This window comes from Homarus americanus, unplaced genomic scaffold (assembly GCF_018991925.1).
Source record: "Homarus americanus isolate GMGI-L3 unplaced genomic scaffold, GMGI_Hamer_2.0 scaffold24694, whole genome shotgun sequence".
NCBI lineage: Eukaryota > Metazoa > Arthropoda > Malacostraca > Decapoda > Nephropidae > Homarus > Homarus americanus.
The window spans coordinates 7,094,022-7,107,465 of record NW_024732780.1 but is presented as its reverse complement, the minus strand read 5'-3'; the positions used below and the strand labels follow the sequence as shown (position 1 = coordinate 7,107,465).

Here is a 13,444-nt window from a genome sequence, read left to right as displayed (position 1 = left end):
ATAATTAGTATTACTATTACATTTTTGCCCCCCAGGCCCTGATGTGGGTCAGTGATCTACAGTATGCCTGGGTGGGCTAATCCCTGATAAAAAAAAATTGCCCCACAAAATTTTTTTTGGTTTTCGGAATTTCGGATAAAGGGTTGTCAACCTGTACTTGGTAAGGAGGAGGAGGAGGAGGAGTTTTCTGTAAGTCATGTAGGGGCATTGATGCTATTCAGTGAGAAAACGTTATGTTGCAAGCTTGGAAAATTCAGTGTTACAGATGTCACATCTGTTGCATTTTAGACACTTATGTTGCATTATTTTTTTCCTTGAAAATTCTTCCCTGTGTATTTTTTATATGAGATTGATTTAAGTAGTGATAGTTATACTTTATCAAGCACTCTTAGGTGAACTGATAGATATTGTTAATATTTGCGTGAGGTCTGCTGACAGCACCTTTGATACAAACTACTAGTGCTCCACGGATATGTATTTTTTTGTGTACTGGATTAGTGGTAAGGAGCAGTACATGTGGTGATTGTATTATATTCCCATGTGTAAATGTTAATACATAAACTTACCTTTTCTTACACAGTAAACTGAGAAGTCTTATGTTTAGCTTTTTTTACTCAACCTTCTGAGTGATGAGAACTCCCATAATAAGATGGTGGTGAAGTATCCCACTTAAGGTGAAACTGTACTACCTGTGATAACAACTCCTGGGTGTACTACCTGTGATAACTACACCTGGGTGTACTACCTGTGATAACTACACCTGGGTGTACATGTGATAACTACTCCTGGGTGTACTACCTGTGATAACTACTACTGGGTGTACTACCTGTGATTACTCCTGGGTGTACTACCTGTGATAACTACACCTGGGTGTACTACCTGTGATAACTACTCCTGGGTGTACTACCTGTGATAACTACTCCTGGGTGTACTACCTGTGATTACTACTGGGTGTACTACCTGTGATAACTACACCTGGGTGTACTGATAACTACTACTACCTGTGATAACTGGGTGTACTACCTGTGATTACTACTGGGTGTACCACCTGTAATATACTCCTGGGTGTACTACCTGTGATTACTATACTACCACTAATTACCACTACTGGTGACTCCCTGTACTACCTGTGATAACTACTCCTGGGTGTACTACCTGTGATAATTACACCTGGGTACTACCTGTGATAATACTACCTGTGATAACTACTGTACTACCTGTGATAACTATTCCTGGGTGTACTACCTGTGGTAACTACTCCTGGGTGTACTACCTGTGATAACTACTCCTGGGTGTACTACCTGTGATAACTACACCTGGGTGTACTACCTGTGATAACTATTCCTGGGTGTACTACCTGTGATAACTACTGGGTGTATTACCTGTGATAACTATTCCTGGGTGTACTACCTGTGATAACTATTCCTGGGTGTACTACCTGTGATAACTATTCCTGGGTGTACTACCTGTGATAACTACACCTTGGTGTACTACCTGTGATAACTATTCCTGGGTGTACTACCTGTGATAACTATTCCTGGGTGTACTACCTGTGATAACTATTCCTGGGTGTATCTACATAAAATTTTAGTAGGTTCTATAGGCAAGACAGTTCATTAGAGGGAGTGTGGCTAAAGCTCACAAGACTTCTCCTTTGTGCAGTACTATACACAAGGCAGCAGTTTGTCCAGCAGCACAAGACTACCCAGTCAAATTAATAACAATAATACACATATGCTTAAATTTTGTTTAACCTGAGGACTTTATTTTTTCTTACAAATAAACAAATATAATAGTGTAGTGTGATACAGGCAGACCCCAATTTGCAAGGATTTCATTTGCAGTTAATAAAAAAAACGAGCTTTGACTTGCAAGCAAAACCCCCAAATTATTATAAAAGAATTCATTAATAATAATGAACATATGTTAAAACAGGGGTTAGTTTTACTACCAGTATGATTACTTGCAGGTAAACCTCAATTTACGATGGTTACATACCTGAAAACTCCATTGCAAGTTGAGTTCATTATAACATGGGGCTCAATGGGATATGTTCCCACACGTATCACCAGAAAGAAAATTTGTACATTAATAGAATAAATAGAAAACAATAAAACAACACTCGCCACATCATTAAGAAATAGCCTGGCATTCCCAGATGCAGGAGCCGTCGGTAACAGCTTCTAGACGTTTTCAGTTACAATTCTCACTCGTCACAAAAACAGTGAAAGCACTTCACAGTAAATAAGAGAAATAAAAAATACTGCATTGCCATTTAGCAATCATTTCACATGATACAAGTCAGAACAGCTGAGAGATCCCCCACGCCTCACCCCCTCCTTTGTTCTGTGGATTAACTCCATTGCACATGTATGAAATATTTATTCCCTTTGTTTTTGACCTTGTGATACTATCAATTTTTTTTTGCACATTCTACAAGAACGATTGTGTGTGCATGTAACAGCAAAAAACAACAATAACACAGCTCACATCCAATTATTTCTGGAGTGATTGGAGCCTCTCAGCACGCAAATCACCTGAAGATTAGATACACCAGGCCCCCTCCCCTGGTTCCGATACATTCAGGAGCCAGATTATGCCCAGTACTTGCCAACAGATGTGACCGATCGCCCAAGTGGCTAGTGAGCCTATCAGTGGTGAAGAGGATAAAGGTAAAAGTATTTCTCCTGAAGATTAAACATTCCCTAGTTTATTTCACCTGAAGATTAGACATCCCCCAGTTTGTCACTTGAAGATTAGACACCCCAGTTTATTTCACTTGAAGGGGAAGAATGTTTTTGAAGAATCAAAGCGGTGTAAAATTAAACTAAAGGAGAGAGACCTACGCATTGTTGGTTGTATCTACAGATCTCCAAATTGCAGCTAAATTAAACCAAAGGAACTTACAAATAGACGATGTAATGGCACTTGACTCTAGTCACCTCCTTGTCACAGGGAACTTTAACTATGGTGACATCAACTGGAGAAATGAAACCACGCTAAATGACCTTAATTATCCTACTACTCTTTTTGTAGAAACTCAGAGACAATTTTATATTCTAACATGTTAAAGATCCAACTCACTGTAGAGAGGGAAACAAGCAACCAAACAACTGGACATCATCCTACCTGATTAGGAAGATATGGTGGCCAAGTTGCAACATCTAGCCTCCGTCAGCACCAGTCACCATGTAACACTGTCCTTCAGATTTAACTGTTACTTGGTTTACGATAAGAGCAGGCCAAGGTTCAAATACTGTATTACAGTAGTGATTAAGATGGGATGAGGGAGGAGATCAGGGGTATTCACTGGCCTGTCTTGCTGGTAAACAAGAATACAAAACTACCCGGAACATCATAGTTGGTAAAGTGAACTATATTTGATTGATAAATATATATTCAACACCAAACCCACTGACTCCAGGAACACAGACCATTATGCATGAACCATGCGGCAGTTGAAAAAAAAATCTCAGAAATTCAAGAGATGGGTCATAAATGATTAGCAGTACAGATTAGTTTAACAAATTTATTGACAAAGCTTGGAGTACAGAAGTATGTTTGCAAGGTCAAGGAACCAAGAAGTCAGTGTACAGGGGATGAAAAAGAGTTTCAGAGATGGATTGCAAATGAGGTCAAGTCAAACCCAAAGACCTTCTACCATTAAACAAAGTAAAAATTATTGTGGGCCTATCAGATCTGAGACTTGAAGATGGTAGTTATGCAGACTCATCAGGAAAAAGTGGAGGGGTTAAACAAATTCTTCTACTCAGCGTTCACAAAAAGGGATCTCCTTGCACTTGAGGAAAAATGGTTTGACAGTACTGATGCACATTATGTTCTCAGAAGAGTGCAGTAGGAACAAATTGTCAAAGCTAAAGGTTCATAAGAGCTGAGAGAGTTGTGGAACGAGCTTGCTGAGCTTCTTAAAAGCCTGTTCTGCAGATGCATAAACGAGCAAAAGATACCCAGCAACTGGAAAATGGCATATCATTGTGAGTCCTATATTCAGACAAGAAGATCAACACATCATGAATAATTATAGACCAGTACAGTGTGTAAAGTACTGGAGAACATTATAAGAGATGCCATGATGGAACCCCACGAATTCCCCAGTGTATGCCTCGTGGTCTTGGTCAACCAGCGCCGCCTTACATGACGGAGGTCAACTACTAAGCCACGCCTACCTCCGCTATTTATGACCTGACCTCATCGTGACCGCTCTCCTTTCTACCTACACCAACCAGCAAGCTACACCACCTCCTCCGCTCCTGCCTGGCGGCCCTCGCTCCCGCCGGCGAGCATGGCGACCCACAAGCTGTCCTCCTCTGAGCACTCTCACCAACCAGCTCTCTCTACATCACGCTTGTAACCACGCTGCCACTTCCCAGCACCAAGCTGCATTGTACATCCAATACAATATGTATACAGAGAGCACATTGTGAGTTTCCTTTCTCCATCCCATACTGTATAGTAAGGCGAGTAGGCATCTTGATCTATGCTAGATACATCTCCTGTTTACACCCTACAAATATTATCACTCGTATATCTGTCTGGTTGTTTACAGTTTCACATCACATTTTCATTTTCTTAACATGGAAATATAATAATAAAAATAATACCGAAAGATGAGTTACCCCCTAATATTCACAAACTGAAAATACAATTAAATCTGATATAAAACTACAAATTACATACACAAGTAAAAAAACAAAATCCTCAAAATACAAATACAGAAGTGATGTTAAATTAAACCTCTTCATTCTCACACTAAAAGGACTCGTTAATTTATCATGTAAGAACCAGGAAAATCAATGGTAAAGAGGATAAAGAATAAAAAAATATGAACAAGGACTTCACAACACTTTCACACCTCAGCCATACAGTATATCCAGCAAGCAGCAGAATGTAAATACTGTAATAAAACTTTTACTTTAACCTCTTGACCACTGCATCATGAATGTCTCACAAAAGATACCGTAACTAAAGATAACATTCACAATCTGGTTCTTTGGAGAATATCTTGAATACGTACATCGATAGAGGCTAAATTATTTATACAATATATGCACTCATACAGAAAGCACAGTGAAAAACAGCCTTTAAAACAATAATTTCCCCCCTGTTCTGATACATTGTAATATTGTCACTTTAAAACGTGTTAATAAGGTTTAGGTTGAGGCTATTAGTTGACCTCACAAGAAAACAGACATAATTAGTATACTGTATCATTTAAAAAAAAGTTAAGAAATACGAAAATGTGATGATAAAACTAGAATAAAGAAAATTAGATAATTTGGTCATATAACGATGTAGGGATACTGGTAAAGGCGATATTAATGGGTAAAATTATCAGTAGGTAGTAGGTGACATGGGGAGGGGAGGGGAAGATGAGGGAGAAGGGGAGGGAAAGATGAGGGAAGGGAAAGGGGGGTGGGTAGAAAAAACCAAGATACTGTAGTTGAATGGAATAATTTGGTCTCCAGAATGATACAAACTACTGTATATATAAACTGGTAAAGGTAGACCAATAGAAGAGCATTTAAGAGTGTAGGTGGATCATGGTCTTAACTGATTGATTGTACTCGGAGCCTGATCCCAACAAAAGCCAAGATGATCCTAATGAAGCCAACAATGATCCTAATGAAGCCATGATGATCCTAATGAAGCCAAGATGATGATCCCAATAATGCCAAGAAGATAAGCAGCACATGTTCCATTAAATATCTCTTACCGGTCCAGAACATTTCACTCTGATAGACCAACACATTTCATAACAGACAGACAGACAGACAGACGGACAGGAAAATGATTATAAATTGATATAAAACTCAAGTATTTCATGTAAATGGATTAAAACACTAAGTATACAGTGGTCCCTCGGTTAACGAACACAATTCGTTCCACAGTCGTCCGTTAACCGAAAATTTCGTTAACCGAATCCATTCTTTCAATGGGATATTGGTTAATTGGTTCCAGCTCACAGAAAAGAACATACAAAGTAAAAAAATAAATGCAGTAAAGTACACTTACTTTGAGGTGTGTATGTAGAAGGTTCCTGGTTGATGATGATGATGGGAATTAGAAGTGGGGGTGGAGGAGAGGGAGAAGAGAAGGAAGTGGGGATGGGTGAGAAATCAACTTTAAGGGGACCCATGCTTGATGCAGTAATTTCACCAATAAAATTTTATGTTCACTAGGTGTAATTCAAGATTATTTTATTTAAATCAACACTGCACTATATATTATCAATATGTTAACTAAATTTCAGAATGACCAATAATTCTAATGTAAAAATGCAAAAATATTCAAGACACCAACAAAATAGATGTTCACTCCACTGTCAACAAAGCCAAACTAACGCCTGGTGGGTGAGTCAAGCGGCTGATGGGCGCACAAAAAACTAGTTCCCTGTACTGCATATATTATTAATATGTTAACTAAATTTTAAAATGACTAATAATTTGAATATAAAAAATGCAAAAATATTAAAGATCACAACTTTCTTGACATAGAACAGATTACTGAATTGGCAGACTAGCCCATCAGCTGATATTCACAACAAAACGTGTTGTTCATAAGGATTTCTTAAATAGAGGTTTTGGACGTTAACCAAATTGAAGATCCTTATAGGAGGTAATTCGTTAACCGAAATTTCATTAATCGAACCGTTCGTTAACCGAGGGACCACTGTATTTCTATCTGTTATTTCAGTCTTTCTCTCTTTCTTTCTACACATTACTGTATCTCTCATCACTTTCTCCAACCCCCCCCCCCATTTACTGACATTATCGCTTTCTTTGATTCACTGCACACAAAAATGGGGGAGAGGAGAAGAAAATAAATAGGATCAAAACTCTTAATAGGATCAGAACTCTTTAGAGAATCAAAAAATTCTTAATAGGATCAAAACTCTTTTATTTTTTGTTTTATATTTCTCTGCCTTCACTTTTTCTACACCATTTTTCCTTACTTGTTTCCATCGCTTATCCTTAAACAAAAGAAGGTCGAGAATACAGACAGACACTGCAGGCCTATAAATATCTCGCCTGCATATTAAAAAAAAATTATACCTGATTCTTTCATGAGTTAGTAACATTCATCTTGATAGTGTTGTTGCTACATCTCTTTATTCAAATCATCTGTGAATCAGTAATAAGAATCATAAGTATCTCTTAAAAGATCATTCAACACAATTTTCAAGTAACATTTTTTCATGCTGGAAGTTATTTTGACAGTCACGACAGAGGTTCAAATTCGGAACAATACTGTTTTTGACGCACACACACACACACACACCTGCACATAATCACACGTTATCATCTACCTCCGGGAAATGGTTTCCTATATAGAGTATTCGACCGTAATGACCCGATAAATCAACGGCTAGAAAGTTAAATCAAGGAATCAATCCACTGTAGAGTCACAGTCTATATAGTCAAAATATAATCAAATCTACATCATTACTTTTTTATATTACCGATATAATTACCTTTCGTTTTGCTCTTGTATTCACTCTACTAATTCTGAATAAAGGTGATTTATTCTCTTTATATATCTACATTACCTTTACAGTATTTCAAATTGAAGTCAAAGTTAAGTTACCTCTTTAAATGGCAAAATTAATCCATCTCATTCTCTTTTAGTTCATCAAGTATCATTGGAAAGATTTCCAACACAACTGAATGGAAACTTTACCTGTTATCCTTATTGTCATATTTTAATGCAGGACAAACTCGAAACAACATGTGTATGTAAAGATAAATGCTCCTTCATATGAACTATTCACCACGATGTACTATTTGGGAAAAGTACCACAAACAGGACTATTAAACTATTTATTTACATTTGAGATAACATAAACAGACCTAATCTAACCAAACAATCCTAGAGAAATTGTGTTTTTTAGGTTAGGTTTGGTTGGTTTATGATCACTGTTTCAGAAGAACTAGTTTAATGGTGCTGTTGGTGGTAATGTACAGTACTTCTCAAACAGTGTATACAGTATTTGGGTAGAATTTACAAGCAGAGAAACAATTATACCATCATTAATGCATGTAGTTACCATACCCTTATCTACCATACACAGGGCAACAGTTCAGTACAGTATAACAGGAACACTGTATATACAATGAATATGCTTGTTTGTTAAGAGTCATATCATGAACTTTACAATTTTATTCAGACCACTGCCAGAAAATATATTTATTATGGCACAACACTGAGTTTGAAATATATGTCTGCATAAGTAAAGAACTTGTTTGTAATATGATTCTACCATATTGTACTCTTAAAAATGATCACCATACCAAAGTCTAAATCCATGAATATATCTGCTGTATAAAAATTAAAGTGGATAAGGAAGACAAATACCTTCCCAACCCAGGTCAGTGATTATTTTTTTTTAAGTAGACATGCTAAAGATTATTGAGACTATAGACAAACAATAAACTGACTATCTTACACAGACACATGTTCCAAAGACAGTTTTCTGCATGGGTACCTCTCTTGAACCCCCTGGTGTGACCCCTCAATGACAACTTCAGATACGTGCCGAACAAGGACAACTTTCGCCCCGGTGAGAGTAATAAATGCTAAACTCTGGATTCACGACAAGACCCCCGATGTTTTATTCTAAGAGGCTAAAACGTGGAGATCAAATAGCCTTTAGTGATGACAGGAATGATTTAGTACTCACCTTAAAACATAAAAAATATCCCCTCACATAAACTAACAGATAATAATAAAAATACACTTATTCTACATTGATTTCGTAATACTAACCACTTGAAATAAATACAAAACTGAAATATTAAAAGATATTCACGACTCACAGAAAAAAAAAGACTGAATAAAGCATAAACATATAATAACACAGTGAGAGTAATTACACTAAAGATCAGGTCGATACAAAAATGATATTAATCGAGAAAGTGGTTTTGTACATGAAGGGGAAATTACTACACGGGAATATAAACCTGGTTGATAAAAGGAGATCCATTGACCAGGCAGCCAACCCTCTCAGACCTACTCTTCATATATCAACTGTGTCAGAGTACTAGATGGATGTAGTTATACCTGGATACAGTACAGTACTATATGAATTAACCAGGTGCCTGAGAGACCATGTTGGTGACTCTAAATACAATATACTGTATATTGAAGAACATCCATACCACTCTACAGGTGTTTTGTTGTTTATTAGGTGATTATTAGTGTTGTGATGTAAGTGGAAGAATTAGGTCCGGGGGAAGTACTTCACTATTTTTTTTTTTTAACATTTCTATACAGTAGTTATTAGTTACTGTATGGGATTTTTGCTCATACAAATGTTCGGGTTAAGGAAGTCCCGAAAACAGCTAAATTATGACAAATGATGGAGTTACGAATTGTGGATGTTTTACTGTATATATTAAAGTCAGTCCAGTAAATAAAAAATTATATGTTGAAAGATTTACAACTGAAGGAGATTTTTTATATCTATAGTTAAACAAAATTTTCAGAGAGACATTCAACAATTAGGAGTTTTGTTTCTAAAGAACTACACATCCTGACCTTGAGATACAGTTCACTCCCTCCCAAACTGAGATAAAACATCACACTAAGGTAAATAAGTTCAGAGACTCGTTCCTGTGACTTGGTTTCACCACGAGGAGCGAACTTTTGACCCCGACTGGACTATAATGGGAAAATGACTGTATGTTAGGAGGGATCATTCACCTGTTGTACAAAGCTCAAACTGATTTTAATATTTAATCAGAATTTTGTAGAAATTTATATGTTAATTATGAGGGAAACAGCCAGTGACAATATACGGTGTTTCTTTAAGACTGATGGAGGAGGAGGAGAAGAAATCCAGCCGATAGTTCCTTCAAGTGCATGTTTCAGGCACTAATGGTCACTGTCACTCCTTATAATTTCAGCAAAATTCATTGATCAATTTTTGAGATATGGCTCTTCATTCTTACTGCTACTACAGTACAGTATTCTGAACTACTATTATCACTATGAATACTATTAGGAAAGTCAATCCCTTAATTTTCATGTGATTCCACCTTAATAAACACTGAGTTACAGTAATGGGAGGAAATAGTAAGCCAATGTTAACAAGATTCACCTGTATATATATATATACTGTATGAGACACAACAAATTTAATTAATTCTAAAAAATATAATAAATGTATTCAGAAATAATGGAATACTTTTGTTTCTCCCATACTGATGTAGAATCTGTTTGCATTCATGACAGCACAGTAAAGTCTGCATAACCAACTCTATGAATTCACAAATTTGCAATGGCAATGTACAGTTGCCCACAGGTATAGTGGTCCACCCCTTGGTAGCCTTTCTGAACATGTGGCAATGTCAGAATCATAGTGGAACCTTCTTTACAGATATTATAACTATTATATCACTTAGCACAAATCTCAAGTACAAATATTACCCAAAAATATATTGTTGGTCACATATTCAGAAAGCCCACCAAGGGGTGGAACACTACACCTGTGGACAACTGTACATCATACAAAATGCATAGAGTGAACATAGTCACCATATCAAAGATCAGCAATAAACACTTTCTATCTTTCATTATCAGTTACAAGACTCTGCCACTACAGCACAGGGTGACCAGAACTAAGAGTTACACAGACTCACCCTCACTACCTACTGTACTGGCAGACAAAGCACTACCTCCTGCCCTCACTCACCCTCACTACCTACTGTACTGACAGACAAAGCACTACCTCCTGCCCTCACTCACCCTCACTACCTACTGTACTGACAGACAAAGCACTACCTCCTGCCCTCACTCACCCTCACTACCTGCCTCACTCACCCTCACTACCTACTGTACTGACAGACAAACACCACCTCCTGCCCCACCACCCTCACTACCTACTGTACTGACAGACAAAACACTACCTCCTGCCCTCACTCACCCTCATTACCTACTGTACTGACAGACAAAACACTACCTCCTGCCCTCACTCACCCTCACTACCTACTGTACTGACAGACAAAACACTACCTTCTGCCCTCACTCACCCTCACTACCTACTGTACTGACAGACAAAACACTACCTCCTGCCCTCACTCACCCTCACTACCTACTGTACTGGCAGACAAAACACTACCTCCTGCCCTCACTACCTCCTGCTCTCTGACAACACAACAGCAGTGCACATAACAACCTTTATACTGTACACATAAGTGAACTTAACTATCTTTTCTACAAGTCCTTTTCTTTGCTTTTCTATTTTCAACTCCAAACTTCAGATTCCTATAATGATCACAGCCTTACTATTACAGTGCATCAGATCTTCACTTTTGCTAATGCAAGGGATTCTTGTCAACTTAAATTAATACAGATATAATCAAAAAATGTATCACTCTTTTTAAATCAAAGAAAAAATTGTCTATGACATATCTACTCTATTAAACATAAATCGCATGTGTGTACAACGTATATGTATGTGTATCTCAGTGTGTAAAATATATTCCCTGAATTTTAAAAACAATGTTTTCTATCGAGAGCTTACAAGACATTTCAAAGAACTATAAGATTTATGGAAAATTGATGAAGTATAACCCAAGGCAAGAGCTGACGACCGCAGCACCAGAAGACTCGTGCACAACCGTTCTTCCTTGACTGAGAAGATTAAGCGTCAATAATGACATTAGAGATTTTTAGTTTACAAAGAAATCTTTTATCTTGTTCTGATACAGAGCTCTTCTACCCTGGCTGAAAAGTTAATGACACCATTCAAGACATCCACCATGGCCAGGTTGTGAAGCTGCTCAACATTCTACTTGACATCACTACACCTCTCCTGGATGGTTTGTTTATGTAATTCTCAAGTTAAGGATAACATTAATAGATTTTTTCATAGACTTTAAAGTATGAGAAGCAATATTTTTACTATCAATCAATCAATGGAATCAACCATAGAGTAAATGTTAATATTCGATTTATATACAAAAAATATAATTTTTCACTAACAGCGACGACATAAATTTACATTACTTAATGGGTCGTGTCAAGGGTTGAAAGTTAACACAGTTCTGTACTGTTTTTGTAGTGTGTGTGTGTGTGTGTGTGTGTGTGTGTGTGCATATGTATGTGTGTGTGTGTGTGTGTGTGTGTGCATATGTGTGTGCATATGTATGTGTGTGTGTGTGTGTGTGTGTGTGTGTGTGTGTGTGTGTGTGTGTGTGTGTGCATATGTGTGTGTGCATATGTATGTGTGTGTGTGTGTATATGTATGTGTATATGTATGTGTGTGTGTGTGTGTGTGTGTGTGTGTGTGTGTGCATATGTGTGTGTGCATATGTATGTGTGTGTGTGTGTGTGTGCATATGTATGTGTGTGTGTGCATATGTATGTGTCTATGTGTGTATGTGTGTGTGTGTGTGTGTGTGTGTGTGTGTGTGTATGTGTGTGTGTATGTGTGTGTGTGTGTGTGTGTGTGTCAAGATGTTGAATGTGTGTCTAGAGGTCTAAAAAGCAATGTTATGCCAACTTTCAATCTTTGAACTTATACACAAAAAAATTTTGGTGTTGGGGAAATACCTGTATGCACAGTACCTCCTCAACATATGTGAACATAAATAAGTTACAGAAACAGTAGGATGCCAACTCTGAACCCTTAAAATGACCCATTAATAAACTTTAAGAAGGGAATATTTATCACATGCTTGATGCACTGTAAGTATACACAGCTTTATAAAATATTACAAAATACATGTGCTTGAATTTACAGACACACTCACATATTGGGCGCAGGGAACTTCCACTTTCCTGTGTTTGAACATTGACTTCCCTCGTGCATCTTCACTCAACATTTACGAGGGTGTGGAGGCCACGGAGCCACCAGCACTAGTATTCACCGCGTGTCTCTTTCTCAGCTTTTGTACTTCAGATGACAGTTTAACCGACCTCTCAAAGAACACCACGAGTTTTTCCTCATTGGCCACATTAGCCAAGAACTGTTCAAAAGATATACTCCACTCCTGGACCGATGGCTGAGAGATGGAGGTCTGCTGCAGCCCACAGGTGATCCCCCCGTTCCCCGAGTCACTGCTCCCCTTACTTAACTCCTGTCTGCCTGCATCTGTATCTTCCTCACTTCTGCTCTCCAGGTTGTCTTTATCTACTTCATCTGATCCTTTACTAATGTCATCTAAATCGTCCATCAAAGCACCGGTATTTTCTACTGGTGCTTGTGTAAACTTTCTGTCTGTGTTTGTTGATGTTTCCCCCGACACACAAGCCGAGTCTTCCAGATCCTCAAGGTCCAGCGTTGTCTTGAGTGGAGGAGAACTATCATCTGAATGTTGCTCTACACTGGTACTTGCCTGTTACAATAAAATATGCCATTATTAAAACTTAAAGAGAACATTCAAGTTTATATTCAGACATGTACTTTTGGCTCTATGATCTC

The 13,444-nt window shown here is 37.7% G+C and overlaps 1 protein-coding gene and 1 long non-coding RNA gene across 2 annotated transcripts in view; both read right to left on the bottom strand.

Annotated features, from left to right (window-relative positions):
- Positions 1 to 7,283: 7,283 nt before the first annotated feature.
- LOC121869009 lies at positions 7,284 to 12,166 on the bottom strand. The gene is made up of 2 exons (XR_006089493.1): positions 10,926 to 12,166; positions 7,284 to 10,800 (listed from the first exon to the last, which is right to left on the bottom strand). It is a non-coding gene; the product is annotated as an uncharacterized LOC121869009 (long non-coding RNA).
- Positions 12,167 to 12,426: 260 nt separating this feature from the next.
- LOC121869008 (TBC1 domain family member 9-like) overlaps positions 12,427 to 13,444 on the bottom strand; it is a 41,226-nt gene continuing 40,208 nt past the window's right edge. Inside the window, exon 24 of the mRNA XM_042370069.1 lies at positions 12,427 to 13,358. Coding sequence (XP_042226003.1) covers positions 12,846 to 13,358 — 513 coding nt within the window. The 3' untranslated portion in view covers positions 12,427 to 12,845. The remainder of the gene's footprint in view (positions 13,359 to 13,444) is intronic.